Raw genomic sequence first — 22,148 nt, 5'->3', positions numbered from 1 at the left:
TCATCAGAACAACAGAAGTTGTTCCAGTTTAATTGTTTTGTTTTCATTTGGCATCCCTCTCTTTTCTTTCCCCTCTCCTCATCCCTCTGTCGCTGGTAACAAGCTTCAGGAAGCATTTGTGTGAACGGCACACACACATACCGACTGACTAAGTGTGTTTATTTGTTTGCGTATCCTGAATAAAGTGTTTATTTTCCTCCCTCCTTCCCTTCCCCATGTCTTCTCATCCATACTACCCAATGGGGATAAGACGCCGATAGCTCTGCAACTCTCTTTTCTTTCGTTCTCGCTCCTCTGCTTTTCTAAATCAGCTGTTCTGCATGCTTTATTCACTTCCTGTTGAAGGCTCAAGGCCCCCCCCCCCCCCCCCCGGAGACTAGGTGATTGGCAGCTCTGCTGCGTTAGCAACGCCTGGACAGACAGGAGGGGGGTAGAGACGATAGGCTGAAGGAAATAGGGGAGAAAAATGAGAAAGAGGGAGAAAGAGAGAGAGAGAGAGAGTGGAGCATTCAATCAAAAAGTTAGGTTTGTACAAAGTCAGATCCAACTCTCAGCAGTGGTGGAAAGTACTTAAGTAAAAAAATACTTTAAAGCGGAAATGCTAGGATGTGTTTTTTTTTCTATTAAAATTATGTTAAAGGTAATTATGATTCGACTATGATGGTGATACGATATGGATTACAATTATCATCATGAATATTAAGGCTATACTCACTTCATGTTACACACATAGACACTCAACCATGCAAATTGGCTGGGTTATTATTTATTTGGACATCACATATTATAGTCTTCCTCTTATCCAGACATAGTACATATGTAACAGTGTAGGTTCTGTTCCTCTCTTCGCCCCAACCTGGGCTCGAACCAGGGACCCTCTGCACACATCAACAACTGACACCCCACGAAGCATCGTTACCCATCTCGCCACAAAAGCCACGGCTCTTGCAACGCAAGGGGAAACCCTACTTCAGGTCTCAGAGCGAGTGACGTCACTGATTGAAACGCTATTAGCGCGCACCACCGCTAACTAACTAGCCATTTCACATCGGTTACACACACTGTCACTAAATCACATCCAATATTACACACATCAACCTACTGAGATCTACTACACACATAGACACTGTCACTAAATCACATCCAATACTACACACATCAACCTACTCAGATTTACTACACACATAATATCTTGACAGCATGTTCTACCATCTGTGGCATTGGCTCACAGGCAAACAGGAAAGGGAATTAAAACACACTGCTAGAACCTGTTTCTAGAATTCTAAACATCAGACATTTGAAATCTCTAATTTTGACCGTCATAAAGCACTAATTATGGTCAATAATATCTAGTTATGGTAAGGGGTGAAATAAGTATTGGCAGTTATAATTGTAACGGTTTAGCAGATTATTTGCAAAAAAAAAGATTAGTCTTTACGTGGCTAAAAGAAAAGGAATATGACATATACTGTTTACAGGAAACTCACTTTACCTCCTTAGATGAAGTTGCGTGGAAAAAGGAATGGGGTGGTGAAATAATTTTCTGTCATGTACAAAGGAACTCAAAAGGTTCGATGGTAACATTAACAATTAACAAACATTTCGATCTGAATGTGCAAATAGTCAGGAATAATTCGCAAGGAAGGTGGATCCTTTTAAATTTGAACGTGGAAGAAAAACAGATTTTGCTCATTATTAATCTATATGGTCCAAATCAGGATGATCCATACTTCTTCTAAAATATTTATACAACTTTATTAAACTTACAGGCAACAAATGATCAAATCATTATGGTGGGAGACAATAACACAGTACCTCAATGGACCGTAAAGGAAATCTCTCAACAAACTATCATCACCGTGCCCTTAAGGAAATCACAAATATTATGGACACATTAGAAATAGTGGATATTTAGAAACTAAAAAACCCCGACCTAGTGAGATATACATGGAGGAGACTTAATCAAGCTGGTCGTCTTGACTACTTTCTTGTCTCTTTCTCTCTTACATCAAAGGTTAAAACAGTTTTAATAGGAGACAGAATGCGATCGGATCATCATCTAATTGTCCTTCACATAACTCTTATTGATTTTCCACGTGGACGGGGATATTGTAAATTTAATCAACTGGAGGACAACTTATTTTTTAACTAAGACAAAATATTTTATAACTGAACTTTTCCAGTACAATATAGGTTCAGCAAATCCCCTTATTGTTTGGGATACCTTTAAATGTACCTTCAGAGATCATTCAATTCAATATTCATCAATAATAAAAAAGCAGTTTCTGGCTAAAGAAACAAGACTAACAAGGGAAATCCATGAACTAATAGTACAGGTACAGTGAGGGGAAAAAAAGTATTTGATCCCCTGCTGATTTTGTATGTTTGCCCACTGAAAAGAAATGATCAGTCTGTAATTTTAATGGTAGGTTTATTTGAACAGTGAGAGACAGAATAACAACCAAAAAAATCCAGAAAAACGCATGTCAAAAATGTTATAAATTGATTTGCATTTTAATGAGGGAAATAAGTATTTGACCAGTTTTTTTGAGCAGTTTTCGTGTTAACCAGAGCATTGGTGACTGTAACTGTGCTGCTGGAAACAATTGAATTACGCTACATTGTAAATAAGACGGAACATATTTAACCTGAATGACCATCAAATGAATAATTCGAAATGTTTGTTACTCACCGTTTTCAGTCTGCCAAAACGCCCTTCGTTTGTCGAGATAACGTTTACTGTTTTCCACTAAGTTGCACTAGAAGACTTGACATTTACACTCATGTTCTGGTGGAGATAGAATTAACCCACTGGCTGGGTAAAATATTAATCATTTATTGTTTAGTGTTCTGTTCTGTAGTGACTTTTCTGGCATGCGTCTAAACATTTTTTATGAGTTTGCTCCACCAAGATTTAAACGGTAAAATCGGCACTGCCATAACCCAACCTTGTTAACCCAGCACCGACAACTCAAACTTGCTGTTTCTTTACATACATTATTGTTGTTGTTTAATCTCAAAGCCATTCATGTAAGAAGACTTGACCTGTCTGGTGCACACATTCCTCTGTTCTCAGTTTGATTGAAGGCCTCAATCTGTATTTCTGTTACGTTTTGAGAATACAGGCGTTTGCTTACCCAATCAATCTTGAAGACGATACATTCATTTATCACTCAAAAAAGGTGTTATGAGTGAGGTATATTGGTATTAAGACAGCAACTTATTCATATAAAAGTATGTATTTAGGCAGATCTTTATTTAGCTAGCTACCTATCACATTAATTGTGCAAAAAATATTTTAGCTAACATTATCTAGCTAAGCGCTAGCCAATCAGTGGCGCCAACAGATTTAAACTGCTATTAACAAAATATATTTCACTCCACCCCATAAAATATAACATTGTTACCGAGTCATCATTTAGCTAATAAAATGTTAAAGTGTATTAGGAAGTTTAATAAGTTAGAAACTCGACGGACAACTTTGGTAGCTAGCTGGATAGCTTGGTTTTCATTTTCCCACAGAAGTTTCTAATCGCCCTGATTGGTCATCAACGGTTACTGGTCTTGGAACTTGTTGACACAGGCTTTCCACTGATTCAAATCGAATCTTGAGAGAATTGTCTGCCAGAAAAAACCCTCTTGGGAACTGCTTGCCATTGGTGGCAATACATATTATTGTTGACCAAGGTTTGCCACAGATGCACCACTAGCGGCAAACATTTGCTAACTTCTGGCAACCTTTTGTGGCACACTATTTAGTTTGAAGCAATTTTGCCACAAACTTGGGGGGTGAAGTTTGCCTCAGTGGATTCATTTTTGTAAGGGAGCGGTACATAATGTGGCTAGCTGTTTTCCTCCCATTACTTCTTCATTCGGAGTAGGATAGCAGCCATATTGAATGTCCTCGTGATAGAACTATAGAGTTTACATTACTAGAACTATAGAGTTTATATTACTAGAACTATAGAGTTTATATTATTAGAACTATAGAGTTTATATTATTAGAACTATAGAGTTTATATTACTAGAACTATAGAGTTTATATTACTAGAACTATAGAGTTTATATTACTAGAACTATAGAGTTTATATTACTAGAACTATAGAGTTTATATTATTAGAACTATAGAGTTTATATTACTAGAACTATAGAGTTTATATTACTAGAACTATAGAGTTTATATTACTAGAACTATAGAGTTTATATTATTAGAACTATAGAGTTTATATTACTAGAACTATAGAGTTTATATTATTAGAACTATAGAGTTTATATTATTAGAACTATAGAGTTTATATTACTAGAACTATAGAGTTTATATTACTAGAACTATAGAGTTTATATTACTAGAACTATAGAGTTTATATTACTAGAACTATAGAGTTTATATTACTAGAACTATAGAGTTTATATTATTAGAACTATAGAGTTTATATTATTAGAACTATAGAGTTTATATTATTAGAACTATAGAGTTTATATTATTAGAACTATAGAGTTTATATTACTAGAACTATAGAGTTTATATTATTAGAACTATAGAGTTTATATTACTAGAACTATAGAGTTTATATTACTAGAACTATAGAGTTTATATTATTAGAACTATAGAGTTTATATTATTAGAACTATAGAGTTTATATTATTAGAACTATAGAGTTTATATTATTAGAACTATAGAGTTTATATTATTAGAACTATAGAGTTTATATTATTAGAACTATAGAGTTTATATTATTAGAACTATAGAGTTTATATTATTAGAACTATAGAGTTTATATTACTAGAACTATAGAGTTTATATTATTAGAACTATAGAGTTTATATTACTAGAACTATAGAGTTTATATTATTAGAACTATAGAGTTTATATTATTAGAACTATAGAGTTTATATTATTAGAACTATAGAGTTTATATTACTAGAACTATAGAGTTTATATTATTAGAACTATAGAGTTTATATTACTAGAACTATAGCGTTTATATTACTAGAACTATAGAGTTTATATTACTAGAACTATAGAGTTTATATTACTAGAACTATAGAGTTTATATTATTAGAACTATAGAGTTTATATTATTAGAACTATAGAGTTTATATTATTAGAACTATAGAGTTTATATTATTAGAACTATAGAGTTTATATTATTAGAACTATAGAGTTTATATTACTAGAACTATAGAGTTTATATTATTAGAACTATAGAGTTTATATTACTAGAACTATAGAGTTTATATTATTAGAACTATAGAGTTTATATTACTAGAACTATAGAGTTTATATTATTAGAACTATAGAGTTTATATTATTAGAACTATAGAGTTTATATTATTAGAACTATAGAGTTTATATTATTAGAACTATAGAGTTTATATTATTAGAACTATAGAGTTTATATTATTAGAACTATAGAGTTTATATTACTAGAACTGTGAGGGTAACCTTCAAAAGCCTGTTTACAACACATGCACACACACACCGCGCACGCGCACGCGCACCGCGCACACGCACACACGCACACACGCACCGCACACGCACACGCACACGCACACGCACACGCACACACACACACACACACACACACACACACACACACACACACACACACACACACACACACACACACCCCCCCCCCCCCCCCTCCCCGTGGTGTATTGTTTGTTTGTTGGTGAAGATGAGTCTGATCTGAATGTTGTCAGTGTTTTACCTGGGAGGTCAGGTGTGTTTCTGTGTCTGAGTGTATCTCGCCAAATAGACTTTCTGTTTGTGAGAAGCGTCGAAGTTGAATCCCTCAGTGAATGTCTACTTTGAGATAGTACTACAACGTTTTTACTGTATTATGATTGTGTTGCATTTGAAGCGAGGGAACGGACTCACACTATCGTGACGAGGTAGCTCTGCCTGCGAAAATGAAATCAGTATCACCCTCTTCCCAAGACGGTTCGTCCTCTTGGTCAAATTGGTTATTAATAAGGTGTTGCTTTCCTGAGCAAGAAAGCCAGGATTCAAAATCTTACCTGTGACTAATGTTTTTACGCCACCAATGCTGTGTGTTTCAGGTGCCAAGGAGGTGAATGCCAGTGGGAAGACCTTCACGGTGACCAGTTCTCTACAGCTGCTCGTTGACAGGGACGATGACGGGGCAGCGTACACCTGTAAAGTAGACCACGCAGCCCTGTTACAGACACCGCAGCAGGCTACTGAAGTACTGGAGGTGCACTGTGAGTATAACACATACACACACACACACACCGAGTGACTCAACACACACACACACACACACACACACACACACCGAGTGACTCAACACACACACACCGAGTGACTCAACACACACACACCGAGACACACACACACACACACACACACACACACACACACACACACACACACACACACACACACACACACACACACACACACACACACACCGAGTGACTGATGCCACAAGAAGTTACTGAGGTACTGGAGGTTTCACTGGGACTACTGGGACTACTGGGACTATAGTACAGCTCTGCTACTGAGGTACTGGAGGTTCCACTGGGACTGTAATACAGATCTGCTAGTGAGGTACTGGAGGTTTCACTGGGACTACTGGGACTATAGTACAGCTCTGTTACTGAGGTACTGGAGGTTTCACTGGGACTACTGGCACTATAGTACAGCTCTCTGTCTCAAAACAGATACACACTGTCAGACATACACACATGCAATCACACATTTCTTTCTAAAAAAAAAATTAATTTCTTAAATTAATTACTAAAAAATTTCTTTTTCCCCCCCCAAAAATGTAAATATTTTCTATCTGTATTTCTCCAGATGCTCCCCGTGTGTTGATCACAAGGTCATTGGCGTTCCCCCAGGAGGGTCAGTACCTGAGGCTGGAGTGTGTATCCAAGGGAAACCCGTCGTAAGTCAGTCCTTGATGCAACCATCCTTGCTAATAAAAAGCCATTAATCCATTAAGTTTTGTTTGTATACCTCCTATAAATATATATTATAACTACCTTATGAAACTGGTTGAGAGAAATGCCAAGAGTTTGCAAAGCTGTCATCAAGGCAACAGGTGGCTACTTTGAAGAATCTCAAATATAAGAAATATATTTGGATTTGATTAACACTTTTTTTTGGTCACTACATGATTCAATATTTCATAGTTTTGGTGTCTTCACTGTTTTTCTACAATGTAGAAAGTAATAAAAAATCAAAGAAAAACTCTTGACTTCAAACTTTTGAATGGTAATAATATACACAGTGCATTTGTAATATTTTCAGATCCCCTGACTTTTTCCAGGTTTATTCTAAAATCAATTAAATGTATTTTTTCCTCATCAATCTTAACACAATTCCCCATAAAGACGAAGCAAAAACAGTTTTTTTTAAAGGTGTAAAAAAAAAAAATACTAAAAAAAATACAAAAATACAGAAATACCTTATTTACATACGTTTTTAGACCCTTTACTATGAGACTTGAAATTGAGCTCAGGTCCATCCTGTTTCCATTGATCATCCTTCAGATTTTTCAACAACTTGATTGGAGTCCACCTGTGGTAAATTCAATTGATTGGACATGATTTGGAAAGGCACACACCTGTCTATATAAGGTCCCACAGTTGATAGTGCATGTCAGAGCAAAAACCAAGCCATGTGGTCGAAGGAGCTTTCCGTAAAGTTTCGAAACAGGATTGTGTCGAGGCACAGATCTGGGAAAGGAAAGGGAAACTGAAAGAGGGATACCTAGTCAGTTGTCCAACAATGTATTCAACTGAAATGTGTCTTCCGCATTTAACCCAACCCCTCTGAATCAGAGAGGTGCGGGGGGCTGACTTAAATCAACATCCACGTATTAGGGAAAGGTACCAAAAAATGTCTGCAGCATTGAATGTCCCCAAGAGCACAGTGGCCTCCATCATTATTAAATTGAAGAAGTTTGGAACCAACAAGACTCTTCCCGGCTAAACTGAGCAATCGGGGGAGAAGGGCCTTGGTCAGGGAGGTGACCAAGAACCCGATGGTCACTCTGACAGAGCTCCAGAGGTCCTCTGGAGAACCTTCCAGAAGGTCTAGGAAGTGTCCTGGTGTTTATATAGTGGTGTTTTGTTTGTATATCTCATATATTCAGTATATGTAAAGTTGAAGTCGGAAGTTTACATACTGTCACGTCCTGACCAGTAGAGGGTGTAGTTGGGTCAGGACGTGGCATGTTTGTGTTGGTTAAATGTTGGGTGGATGATTGGGACTTCCAATTGAAGGCAGGTGTGTATAGTTGCCTTTGATTGGAAGTCCTATATAGGTGTGTGTGTTTTTCTTTGGGGTTGTGGGTGGTTGTTTTTTGCACTGCGTTTCTAGCCTGCAGAACTGTAGCTGTTGTCACTTTGTTTGCATTGTTAAGTGGATGCTTTACTTCTTTATTTTAATTAAAGATGAGTATTCACATACCTGCTGCGCCTTGGTCCTCTTCTCTCCAGTACGACATTTTTAAGGATGAGTACAACTATATTTATGACAGAACCACCCACCAAAGGACCAAGCAGCAGAAGAGGAGGAAGCCACAGGAGAAGAAAATGGAGGAATGGACCTGGCAGGACGAAAGAAAATTCTGGGCGGACAAGTTAAGGGAGCTAAGGGAACCCGAGAGGCAGCCCCAAGATTTTTTTTGGGGGGGGCACATGGGTAGTTTGGCCAGGCGAGGGAAGAGCCGTAAGCCGGCTACCCGTGACTACAGGGAGGTGCGTACGAGGTGGAGGGCGTCATGTTACGCTGAGGTGCGCACCATCTCGCCTATACGGACGCACAGCCCACTTCGCCCAGTACCAGCGCCCCGCAGGTGCCAGGGCAAGGGGAGCATCGAGCCGGAAGGGGTGATGCCAACCCTGCACTCAAGACCGCCAGTGCGCCCTTTCGGTCCGGTGTTTCCCGCTAGACACACTAGCATAGAGGTGCGTGTCTCCAGGCTGGTACGTCCAATACCTGCCCCACGCATCAGGAGTCAACAGTCGTCATCAGAGCTGCCCGCCAGTCAACAGTCACCAGAGCTGCCCGCCAGTCAACAGTCACCAGAGCTGCCCGCCAGTCAACAGTCATCTTAGCTGCCCGCCAGTCAACAGTCGTCGGAGCTGCCCGCCAGTCAACAGTCGTCGGAGCTGCCCGCCAGTCAACAGTCGTCGGAGCTGCCCGCCAGTCAACAGTCGTCGGAGCTGCCCGCCAGTCAACAGTCGTCGGAGCTGCCCGCCAGTCAGCAGTCGTCGGAGCTGCCCGCCAGTCAACAGTCGCCGGAGTGGCCAGACTGCGCTGAACTGCCGGAGTGGCCGGACTGCGCTGAACTGCCGGAGTGGCCGGACTGCGCTGAACTGCCGGAGTGGCCGGACTGCGCTGAACTGCCGGAGTGGCCAGACTGCGCTGAACTGCCGGAGTGGCCGGACTGCGTTGAACTGCCGGAGTGGCCAGACTGCGCTGAACTGCCGGAGTGGCCAGACTGCGCTGAACTGCCGGAGTGGCCGGACTGCGCTGAACTGCCGGAGTGGCCGGACTGCGCTGAACTGCCGGAGTGGCCGGACTGCGTTGAACTGCCGGAGTGGCCGGACTGCGTTGAACTGCCGGAGAGGCCGGACTGCCCTGAACTGCCGGAGTGGCCGGACTGCCCTGAACTGCCGGAGTGGCCGGACTGCCCTGAACTGCCGGAGTGGCCGGACTGCCCTGAACTGCCGGAGTGGCCGGACTGCCCTGAACTGCCGGAGTGGCCGGACTGCCCTGAACTGCCAGAGTGGCCGGACTGCCCTGAACTGCCAGAGTGGCCGGACTGCCCTGAACTGCCAGAGTGGCCGGACTGCCCTGAACTGCCAGAGTGGCCGGACTGCCCTGAACTGCCAGAGTGGCCGGACTGCCCTGAACTGCCAGAGTGGCCGGACTGCCCTGAACTGCCAGAGTGGCCGGACTGCCCTGTTCAGCCAGAGTGGCCGGACTGCCCTGTTCTGCCAGAGTGGCCGGACTGCCCTGTTCTGCCAGAGTGGCCGGACTGCCCTGTTCTGCCAGAGTGGCCGGACTGCCCTGTTCTGCCAGAGTGGCCGGACTGCCCTGTTCTGCCAGAGTGGCCGGACTGCCCTGTTCTGCCAGAGGTGCCCGCCTGCCCTGATCTGCCAGGGTGCCCGGCCTGTCAGGATCAGCCCGAGTGGTCCTCCTGCCCTCCGGTCCAGCCCGAGTGGTCCTCCTGCCCTCCGGCCCAGCCCGAGTGGCCCGCATGCCTTCCGGCCCAGCCCGAGTGGCCCGCATGCCTTCCGGCCCAGCCCGAGTGGCCCGCATGCCTTCCGGCCCAGCCCGAGTGGCCCGCATGCCTTCCGGCCCAGCCCGAGTGGCCCGCATGCCTTCCGGCCCAGCCCGAGTGGTCCGTCTGCCAGGGTCAGCCCGAGTGGCCCGTCTGCCCGGCGCAGCGATCGGCGCCAACAGAGTGGGCGACGCCGAAGGTGGAGCGAGGTCCACGTCCTGCACCTGAGCCACCTCCAGGATAGGTGGGTTGGGGAGGGAGGGTGTAGCACAGTGCCGTCGGTGACGGCAGCCATCCTCCCTTCCCTCCCTTATTGTTTAGGTGTTCCTTTTTGTTGGGGATTTTTTTTTTTTTGTGTGTGTTTTCCTTTTTTTAGGTGCATCCCGGGGTCTGCACCTTGAGGGGGGGGGGTACTGTCACGTCCTGACCAGTAGAGGGTGTAGTTGGGTCAGGACGTGGCATGTTTGTGTTGGTTAAATGTTGGGTGGATGATTGGGACTTCCAATTGAAGGCAGGTGTGTATAGTTGCCTTTGATTGGAAGTCCTATATAGGTGTGTGTGTTTTTCTTTGGGGTTGTGGGTGGTTGTTTTTGCACTGCGTTTCTAGCCTGCAGAACTGTAGCTGTTGTCACTTTGTTTGCATTGTTAAGTGGATGCTTTACTTCTTTATTTTAATTAAAGATGAGTATTCACATACCTGCTGCGCCTTGGTCCTCTTCTCTCCAGTACGACATTTTTAAGGATGAGTACAACTATATTTATGACAGAACCACCCACCAAAGGACCAAGCAGCAGAAGAGGAGGAAGCCACAGGAGAAGAAAATGGAGGAATGGACCTGGCAGGACGAAAGAAAATTCTGGGCGGACAAGTTAAGGGAGCTAAGGGAACCCGAGAGGCAGCCCCAAGATTTTTTTGGGGGGGGGCACATGGGTAGTTTGGCCAGGCGAGGGAAGAGCCGTAAGCCAGCTACCCGTGACTACAGGGAGGTGCGTACGAGGTGGAGGGCGTCATGTTACGCTGAGGTGTGCACCATCTCGCCTATACGGACGCACAGCCCACTTCGCCCAGTACCAGCGCCCCGCAGGTGCCAGGGCAAGGGGAGCATCGAGCCGGAAGGGGTGATGCCAACCCTGCACTCAAGACCGCCAGTGCGCCCTTTCGGTCCGGTGTTTCCCGCTAGACACACTAGCATAGAGGTGCGTGTCTCCAGGCTGGTACGTCCAATACCTGCCCCACGCATCAGGAGTCAACAGTCGTCATCAGAGCTGCCCGCCAGTCAACAGTCACCAGAGCTGCCCGCCAGTCAACAGTCACCAGAGCTGCCCGCCAGTCAACAGTCATCAGAGCTGCCCGCCAGTCAACAGTCGTCGGAGCTGCCCGCCAGTCAACAGTCGTCGGAGCTGCCCGCCAGTCAACAGTCGTCGGAGCTGCCCACCAGTCAACAGTCGTCGGAGCTGCCCGCCAGTCAACAGTCGTCGGAGCTGCCCGCCAGTCAACAGTCGTCGGAGCTGCCCGCCAGTCAACAGTCGTCGGAGCTGCCCGCCAGTAAACAGTCGTCGGAGCTGCCCGCCAGTCAACAGTCGTCGGAGCTGCCCGCCAGTCAACAGTCGCCGGAGTGGCCAGACTGCGCTGAACTGCCGGAGTGGCCGGACTGCGCTGAACTGCCGGAGTGGCCGGACTGCGCTGAACTGCCGGAGTGGCCGGACTGCGCTGAACTGCCGGAGTGGCCGGACTGCGCTGAACTGCCGGAGTGGCCGGACTGCGCTGAACTGCCGGAGTGGCCGGACTGCGTTGAACTGCCGGAGTGGCCGGACTGCGTTGAACTGCCGGAGTGGCCGGACTGCCCTGAACTGCCGGAGTGGCCGGACTGCCCTGTTCTGCCAGAGTGGCCGGACTGCCCTGTTCTGCCAGAGTGGCCGGACTGCCCTGTTCTGCCAGAGTGGCCGGACTGCCCTGTTCTGCCAGAGTGGCCGGACTGCCCTGTTCTGCCAGAGTGGCCGGACTGCCCTGTTCTGCCAGAGTGGCCGGACTGCCCTGTTCTGCCAGAGTGGCCGGACTGCCCTGTTCTGCCAGAGGTGCCCGCCTGCCCTGATCTGCCAGGGTGCCCGGCCTGTCAGGATCAGCCCGAGTGGTCCTCCTGCCCTCCGGTCCAGCCCGAGTGGTCCTCCTGCCCTCCGGCCCAGCCCGAGTGGCCCGCATGCCTTCCGGCCCAGCCCGAGTGGCCCGCATGCCTTCCGGCCCAGCCCGAGTGGCCCGCATGCCTTCCGGCCCAGCCCGAGTGGCCCGCATGCCTTCCGGCCCAGCCCGAGTGGTCCGTCTGCCAGGGTCAGCCCGAGTGGCCCGTCTGCCCGGCGCAGCGATCGGCGCCAACAGAGTGGGCGACGCCGAAGGTGGAGCGAGGTCCACGTCCTGCACCTGAGCCACCTCCAGGATAGGGGGGTTGGGGAGGGAGGGTGTAGCACAGTGCCGTCGGTGACGGCAGCCATCCTCCCTTCCCTCCCTTATTGTTTAGGTGTTCCTTTTTGTTGGGGATTTTTTTTTTTTTTGTGTGTGTTTTCCTTTTTTTAGGGGGGGGGGTACTGTCACGTCCTGACCAGTAGAGGGTGTAGTTGGGTCAGGACGTGGCATGTTTGTGTTGGTTAAATGTTGGGTGGATGATTGGGACTTCCAATTGAAGGCAGGTGTGTATAGTTGCCTTTGATTGGAAGTCCTATATAGGTGTGTGTGTTTTTCTTTGGGGTTGTGGGTGGTTGTTTTTTGCACTGCGTTTCTAGCCTGCAGAACTGTTGCTGTTGTCACTTTGTTTGCATTGTTAAGTGGATGCTTTACTTCTTTATTTTAATTAAAGATGAGTATTCACATACCTGCTGCGCCTTGGTCCATTTCTACAGAAGACAGCCGTTACACATACACTTAGATTGGAGTCATTAAAACTTGTTTTTCAATCACTCCACAAATTTCTTGTTAACAAACTATAGTTTTGGCAATTCGGTTAGGACATCTACTTTGTGCAAGACAAGTAATTTTTACAACAATTGTTTACAGACCGATTATTTCACTTATAATTCACTGTATCACAATTCCAGTGGGCCAGAAGTTTACATACACTAAGTTGACTGTGCATTTAAACAGCTTGGAAAATTCCAGAAAATTATGTCATGGCTTTAGAAGCTTCTTATAGGCTAATTAAGCTTCTTAAGCTTCTTATAGGCTAATTGACATCATTCGAGTCAATTGGAGTTGTACCTGTGGATGTACACTGCTCAAAATGGATGTACACAATGTAACTCCAAGTCAATCACACTTCTGTGAAATCAAACTGTCCACTTAGAAAGCAACACTGATTGACAATACATTTCACATGCTGTTGTGCAAATGGAATAGACAACAGGTGGAAATTATAGGCAATTAGCAAGACACCCCCAATAAAGGAGTGGTTCTGCAGGTGGGGACCACAGACCACTTCTCAGTTCCTATGCTTCCTGGCTGATGTTTTGGTCACTTTTGAATGCTGGCGGTGCTTTCACTCTAGTGGTAGCATGAGACGGAGTCTACAACCCACACAAGTGGCTCAGGTAGTGCAGCTCATCCAGGATGGCACATCAATATGAGCTGTGGCAAGAAGGTTTGCTGTGTCTGTCAGCGTAGTGTCCAGAGCATGGAGGCGCTACCAGGAGACAGGCCAGTACATCAGGAGACGTGGAGGAGGCCGTAGGAGGGCAACAACCCAACAGCAGGACCACTACCTCCGCCTTTGTGCAAGGAGGAGCAGGAGAAGCACTGCCAGAGCCCTGCAAAATGACCTCCAGCAGGCCACAAATGTGCATGTGTCTGCTCAAACGGTCTGAAACAGACTCCATGAGGGTGGTATGAGGGCCCGACGTCCACAGGTGGGGGTTGTGCTTACAGCCCAACACCGTGCAGGACGTTTGGCATTTGCCAGAGAACACCAAGATTGGCAAATTCGCCACTGGCGCCCTGTGCTCTTCACAGATGAAAGCAGGTTCACACTGAGCACCTGACAGACGTGACAGAGTCTGGAGACGCCGTGGAGAACGTTCTGCTGCCTGCAACATCCTCCAGCATGACCGGTTTGGCGGTGGGTCAGTCATGGTGTGGGGTGGCATTTTTTGGGGGGGCCGCACAGCCCTCCATGTGCTCGCCAGAGGTAGCCTGACTGCCATTAGGTACCGAGATGAGATCCTCAGACCCCTTGTGAGACCATATGCTGGTGCGGTTGGCCCTGGGTTCCTCCTAATGCAAGACAATGCTAGACCTCATGTGGCTGGAGTGTGTCAGCAGTTCCTGCAAGAGGAAGGCATTGATGCTATGGACTGGCCCGCCCGTTCCCCAGACCTGAATCCAATTGAGCACATCTGGGACATCATGTCTCGCTCCATCCACCAACGCCACGTTGCACCACAGACTGTCCAGGAGTTGGCAGATGCTTTAGTCCAGGTCTGGGAGGAGATCCCTCAGGAGACCATCCGCCACCTCATCAGGAGCATGCCCACGCGTTGTAGGGAGGTCATACAGGCACGTGGAGGCCACACACACTATTGAGCCTCATTTTGACTTGTTTTAATGACATTACATCAAAGTTGGATCAGCCTGTAGTGTGGTTTTCCACTTTCATTTTGAGTGTGACTCCAAATCCAGACCTCCACAGGTTGATAAATTGGATTTCCATTGATTATTTTTGTGTGATTTTGTTGTCAGCACATTCAACTATGTAAATAAAAAAGTATTTAATAAGATTATTTCCTTCATTCAGATCTAGGATGTGTTGTTTAAGTGTTCCCTTTATTTTTTTGAGCAGTATATTTCAAGGCCTACCTTAAAATTCAGTGTCTCTTTGCTTGACATCATGGGAAAATCAAAAGAAATCAACCAAGACCTCAGAAAACAAACTGTAGACCTCCACAAGTCTGGTTCATCCTTGGGAGCAATTTCCAAATGCCTGAAGGTACCACGTTCATCTGTACAAACAATGGTATGCAAGTATAAACACCATGGGACCACGCAGCCGTCATACCGCTCAGGAAGGAGACGTGTTCTGTCTCCTAGAGATGAACGTACTTTGGTGCGAAAAGTGCAAATCAATCCCAGAACAACAGCAAAGGACCTTGTGAAGATGCTGGAGGAAACAGGTACAAAAGTATCTATATCCACAGTAAAACAAGTCCTATATCGACATAACCTGAAAGGCCGCTCAGCAAGGAAGAAGCCACTGCTCCAAAACCGCCATAAAAAAGCCAGACTACGGTTTGCAACTGCACATGGGGACAAATATCGTACTTTTTGAAAAAATGTCCTCTGGTCTGATGAAACATAAATAGAACTGTTTGGCCATAATGACCATCGTTATGTTTGGAGGAAAAAGGGGGAGGCTGGCAAGCCGAAGAACACCATCCCAACCGTGAAGCACGGGGGTGGCAGCATCATGTCGTGAGGGTGCTTTGCTGCAGGAGGGACTGGTGCACTTCACAAAATAGATGGCATCATGGAGAATTATGTGGATATAGAATTATGTGGATATATTGAAGCAACATCTCAAGACATCAGTCAGGAAGTTAAAGCTTGGTCGCAAATGGGTCTTCCAAATGGACAATAACCCCAAGCATAGTTCCAAAGTTGTGGCAAAATGGCTTAAGGACAACAAAGTCAAGGTTTTGGAGTGGCCATCTCAACGCCCTGACCTCAATCCCATAGAAAAAATGTGTGGGCAGAACTGAAAAAGCATGTGCAAGCAAGGAGGCCTACAAACCTGACTCAGTTACACCAGCTCTGTCAGGAGGAATGGGCCAAAATTCACCCAACATTTTGTGGGAAGCTTGTGGAAGGCTACCTGAAACATTTGACCCAAGTTAAACAATTTAAAGGCAATGCTGCCAAATACTAATTGAGTGTATGTAAACTTCTGACCCACTGGGAATGTGATGAAAGAAATAAAATCTGAAATAAATAATTCTCTCTGCTATTATTCTGACATTTCACATTCTTAAAATAAAGTGGTGATCCTAACTGACCTAAGACAGGGACTTTTTACTCTGATTAAATGTCAGGAATTGTGAAAAACTGAGTTTAAATGTATTTGGCTTAGATGTATGTAAACTTCTGACTTCAACTGTATTTCCTATTTTATTCTCATATTTTCAAGTACTGGTGTCATAAATTGTAAAGGACACATGATTTTGAAGGTTGTACTGATTATGATGAGCTAATGCTAAGCTTTTTGCCGGCTATGTGTGGCGCCATGTTGTTGACATTATGCAATGCATTCTGGGTGTAAACGTCTGTCAGACTAAAGATGTTATAACAAAATGAGGTGAAGGGATGGCTCACAATTCTGTCAAGTAAACTTCCGGGTGGTTTGGTGCAAACAAATCCATTACTAGTTATTGAACCTTAACCTAATACGTTAAGGACTTTCACGTCAACATTTTGGAAGACTAATTAGCAAAAATCATCTGGCAAATGTGAACATTTCACGGTGTCTAAGGTGTTTCTCGCTTCTGTCTTTCTCTCACCCACTCTACCCCCCCTTCCTGCCTCTCCCCTCCCTATCTCCCTCCCCTTCCTCATCTCCCTCCCCCTCCTCATCTCCCTCCCTCTCCCCTCCCTATCTCCCTTCCCCTCCCTATCTCCGTCCACCTCCCTCCCCCTCCCCTCTCTTCCCCCTCCCTTTCCTCTCTCTTCCCCCTCCCCTCCCCCTCCCTCTCCCTTCTCTTCCCCCTCCCCATCTCCCTCCCCCTCCCTCCCTCCCTCCCTCTCCCTTCTCTTCCCCCTCCCCATCTCCCTCCCCCTCACTCTCCCTTCTCTTCCCCCTCCCCTCGCTATCTCCCTCCCCCTCACTCTCCCCTCTCTTCTTACTTCTCTTTATTTCCCCTCACCCCCAACCCACCTCTCTCCCCTTCTCTAACCCCCCCCCCCCCCCCTCCACTCTCACCCCAAGGCCAGACCCGGTGTTGTGGACTAAGGATGGAGGAGAGCTACCAGACCTCGACAGAATGATCGTACAGGGAAGAGAGCTCACCTTTTCCGCCCTTAACAAGACGGACAATGGCACCTACCGCTGTGTGGCCTCCAACCACCTAGGCACCAGCAGTGCGGAATACATACTCTACGTCTACGGTAAGAGAGCCTAATTATGTGAACAAAGAAAACGAAGGACCTTGTTGAGGGTGTATGAGACAAGGGCCAGGGACGGAGAAGAGAAGAAGCTAGGTCTGGTTTGGATAAATAGTTCATGAACAGCTTCTTCCAGTTCAATAATAGATACTGTATATCAGAACATCTTCCAGCCATCAGATAAATAAGAGACTAACATATATATCAGAACCTCTTCCAGCCATCAGATGAATATGATGCTACCAGATATCAGAACATCTTCCAGCCATCAGATGAATATGATGCTACCAGATATCAGAACATCTTACAGCCATCAGATGAATATGATGCTACCAGATATCAGAACATCTTCCAGCCATCAGATGAATATGATGCTACCAGATATCAGAACATCTTACAGCCATCAGATGAATATGATGCTACCAGATATCAGAACATCTTACAGCCATCAGATGAATATGATGCTACCAGATATCAGAACATCTTACAGCCATCAGATAAATAAGAGATTAGACCAAGAGAGTGGAGAACACCAAGAAGAGGGTAAAGAGGTCTACAACACTCATATTCTCTTCGAAAAAAATTATTTTTACACGTCTTATTGTAATATTAGAGTCCTTTTCAGAATTGTCCATCTTTCCTCTCAAATTAGATACATTTAAATCGATAATGACAACTTACGCCCATATATCTGTTGATAAATTTGAGATGTTCACAATTCTCCAACCACATACCTTAGTTGTTTACCAAAACAATGGCAGTGAGCCTTCAAAAAGTTTGCAAACCCCTTGACTTTTTCCATCTTTTGTTGTGTTACAGCCTGAATTTTACATTGAGTACATTTAGATTTTTTTTTCACTGACCTACATACAATACCCGATAATGTCAAAGTTAAATTATGTTTTTAGATATGTTTACAAATTAATAAGTCAATAAGTATTCAACTCCTTTGTTATGGCAAGCCTATATATGTTCAGTCAAAATGTGTTTAAAACTTCTTAGGGCTAGGCCCCTTTTTTTTCTCCACTTCCTGCCTGAATGACGTGCCCAAAGTAAACTGCCTGTAACTCAGGCCCTGAAGCCAGGATATGAATATAATTGTACCATTGGAAAGAAAACAGTTTGAAGTTTGTAGAAATGTTAAAATAATGTAGGAGAATATAACACAATAGATATGGTAGGTGAAAATCCAAAGAAAAACCAACCATAATTGTTTTTTGTTTTGAGAGACCATCCTCTTAGAAATGGAAGAGAAAGGTCATATTCAAAATTAACTCCCTGGATGCAATTCCTATGGCTTCCACAAGGTGTCAGCTGTCTATGTTAAAGGTTTTAGGCTTGTAACTTCAAAAACGAATAAGAAATAACAGTTTAAGTACAAGGACACAGTCTTGGGAATTCGTGTTTGCGCGCTCCATGAAGACACGACGCTCCTGCTAAAATCGATTTCCTATTGAACATACTTCTTTCCGAAATAAATATTATAGTTTGATTACATTTTAGGGTATCTGAGGAGAAACGTATTTTGACTTGTTGAAATAAAGTTTAGGGGTAGATTTTCAGATTCCTTTCTCTTGAAGTTGAACGAGTGGATTACTCAAATCGATGGCGCCAACTTAACACTTAACAGACTTTTTGGGATATGAAGAAGGAATTTATCTAACAAAACAACACTACATGTTATAGCTGGGACCCTTTGGATGACAAATCAGAGGACGATTTTCAAAAAGTAAGTGAATATTTAATAGTTACATGTGCCGGTGCAATGTGCCGGTGGAAAAATATTTTGATGTGGGGCGCCGTCCTCAAACAATCGCATGGCATGTTTTCGCTGTAATCGCTACTGTAAATCGGACAGTGCAGTTAGATTAACAAGAATTTAATCTTTTAGCCGATATAAGAGACTTATGTGTACATAAATGTTTAAAATCCATAATACTTATGATTATTTATTTGAATTGCATTTTCACCGGAAGTTGTCCCACTAGTGGGACACCGATCCTTAATTAACCGACCCTTATTTAACCGATCCTTAACCTGTTAGGGCTAGGGGGCAGTATTGACACGGCTGGATAAAAAACGTATCCGATTTTAATCTGGTTACCACTCCTGCCCAGTAACTAGAATATGCATATAATTATTGGCTTTGGATAGAAAACACCCTAAAGTTTCTAAAACTGTTTGAATGGTGTCTGTGAGTATAACAGAACTCATATGGCAGGCAAAAACCTGAGAAGATTTCATGCAGGAAGTGGCCTGTCTGACAAGGTGTCGTTCTTCTTGTCTCTGTTTATTGAAGAGTGAGGATCTTAGCTGTACCGTGACACTTCCTACGGCTGCCATAGGCTCTCAGAAGGCGGCAAAATACTGAATCGTGGCTTTGCAGGCTCTGGCTGAAACAAAGTAGCGCGTTTGGGTAGTGGCTGGTTACAGTACTGTGAGACTCAGGCTCGTGCCCGCGTCGACCGAAAGCTTTCTTTTCCTTTGTCTGTTTACCTAAAAGGATATTCCCGGTCGGAATATTATCGCTTTTTTACGAGAAAAATGGCATAAAAATGGATTTTAAACAGCGGTTGACATGCTTCGAAGTACGGTAATGGAATATTTAGATTTTTTTTGGTCACGAATTGCGCCATGCGCACGACCCTGATTTACCATTTCGGATAGTTTCTGGAACGCACGAACAAAACGCCGCTATTCGGATATAACGATGGATTATTTTGGACCAAACCAACATTTGTTATTGAAGTAGCAGTCCTGGGAGTGCATTCTGACGAAGACAACAAAAGGTAATCAAACTTTTGTAATAGTAAATCTGATATTGGTCAGTGCTAAACTTGCCGGGTGTCTAAATAGCTAGCCCGTGATGGCTGGGCTATGTACTTAGAATATTGCAAAATGTGCTTTCACCAAAAAGCTATTTTAAAATCGGACATATCGAGTGCATAGAGGAGTTCTGTATCTATAATTCTTAAAATAATTGTTATGCTTTTTGTGAACGTTTATCGTGAGTAATTTAGTAAATTGTTAGTGAATTCGCCGGAAGTTTGCGGGGGCTATGCTAGTTCTGAACGTCACATGCTAATGTAAAAAGCTGGTTTTTGATATAAATATGAACTTGATTGAACAAAACATGCATGTATTGTATAACATAATGTCCTAGGGTTGTCATCTGATGAAGATCATCAAAGGTTAGTGCTGCATTTAGCTGTCTTCTGGGTTTTTGTGACATTATATGCTAGCTTGAAAAATGGGTGTCTGATTATTTCTGGCTTGGTACTCTGCTGACATAATCTAATGTTTTGCTTTCGTTGTAAAGCCTTTTTGAAATCGGACAGTGTGGTTAGATTAACGAGAGTCTTGTCTTTAAATAGCTGTAAAATAGTCATATGTTTGAGAAATTGAAGTAATAGGATTTTTAAGGTATTTGAAAATAAAAATATCCAGACATTGAATGTACTTTTGAGCATAGTGAAGTTATTAATTACACTTTGGATGGTGTATTGCCTGAGAGGAAGGAAACCACTCAGGAATTTTTTTTAACTGACTTGCTTCCTTTAAATAAAGGTTAAATACATTTTAAAAACATTTCAAAAAATAATATCAAATGTATTTTGATTTGTTTAACACTTTTTTGTTTACTACATGATTCCATATGTGTTATTTCATAGTTTTGATGTCTTCACTATTATGCTACTGTTTCCTTCTCTTTTCCCTAAGACATCTCTCCCACTAATGAGCATAGTGATACATTTCCATTAGCGGTGTAGTGACGTAGTAGTAGTAGTAGTAGTACCTCACTGCGATGCAGTGCCTTAACAAGTAGAAAAATATGTTGACTCACCCTAACTTGTAGAGAAACGCCAATCCATCCTCCTCACTTTTCATGTTGCCTAAACGGTCTATGACTCTGTCATACAGCACACACTTTTAGTTTTTGTTGTCCTAGGCTACCTGGCTAAAATACCTGCTCGCTAGCCTGTCTTCCCTTCATGGGAAACGATACACCAGGCCAGCTAGCTAACACTAGCCTTCTACATATTTAACATACATTCATGGGCAACGTTAGCTAGTTAACATTAGCCTTCTACATATTTAACATACATTCATGGGCAACGTTAGCAAGTTATCATTAGCCTTCTACATCTAGCTACATATTGAACTTCCATCCTCTCAGGTCAGGGGCACCACAATGTTTGAATTTATGGTTGGATCAGAAACGTTGTTTTAATCATTGGCCAGTACAGAGAAGTAAGTAAAACCACAAGTCCAAATCCCTATATCCATTCATGGCTAGTTTAGGAAAGGGCCAACTTAAGCTAGCTAGCTAGCCACCGGAGGACAACAACAAAACGTGATGCAACAATTCGTCAATGACATATGCTCTCAATGAGATTTGATAAGGGTGACGCCAAAATCCAAGCTGGCTTCCCTTGACACTTTTTTTTTGGGGGGGTGCAACAGGGCTATTCACAGTTGAGGTTGCTCAGTTTAGCCCAACGCTGATTGGCAAAAAAAAATTATACTTTTCTTTTTTTTCAAGATGAGGCCAAATGCTCGCTGGCTTCCCTTGCCTTCAATGCTACAGGCAGCAACAATGTTGTTCTATTTTGGACCAGATCCATCAGATAGATGGCTTTACACATAGAGAGACAGAGGGGCGCTGTTTCGCTTGCTCGGATGCTTTCTCTGGTGAGATACTGTCTCTGATCCAATGCCAGTTAGCCAGTTAGCACGAAAGCCTCAGTTAG

General features: G+C 44.2%; 1 protein-coding gene across 1 annotated transcript in view; it reads left to right on the top strand.

Annotated features, from left to right (window-relative positions):
• LOC106604040 (cell adhesion molecule 2) overlaps positions 1-22,148 on the top strand; it is a 654,407-nt gene that overhangs the window by 528,519 nt on the left and 103,740 nt on the right. Inside the window, exons 5-7 of the mRNA XM_082974832.1 lie at positions 6,064-6,225; positions 6,824-6,914; positions 17,222-17,400. Of these exons, the coding sequence (XP_082830958.1) occupies positions 6,064-6,225; positions 6,824-6,914; positions 17,222-17,400 (432 nt within the window). The remainder of the gene's footprint in view (positions 1-6,063; positions 6,226-6,823; positions 6,915-17,221; positions 17,401-22,148) is intronic.

Source organism: Salmo salar, chromosome 04 (assembly GCF_965601325.2).
Source record: "Salmo salar chromosome 04, fSalSal1, whole genome shotgun sequence".
Classification (NCBI taxonomy): Eukaryota; Metazoa; Chordata; class Actinopteri; order Salmoniformes; family Salmonidae; genus Salmo; species Salmo salar.
The sequence above is the reverse complement of the archived record's forward strand: the minus strand, read 5'-3'. Positions and strand labels throughout refer to the sequence as shown.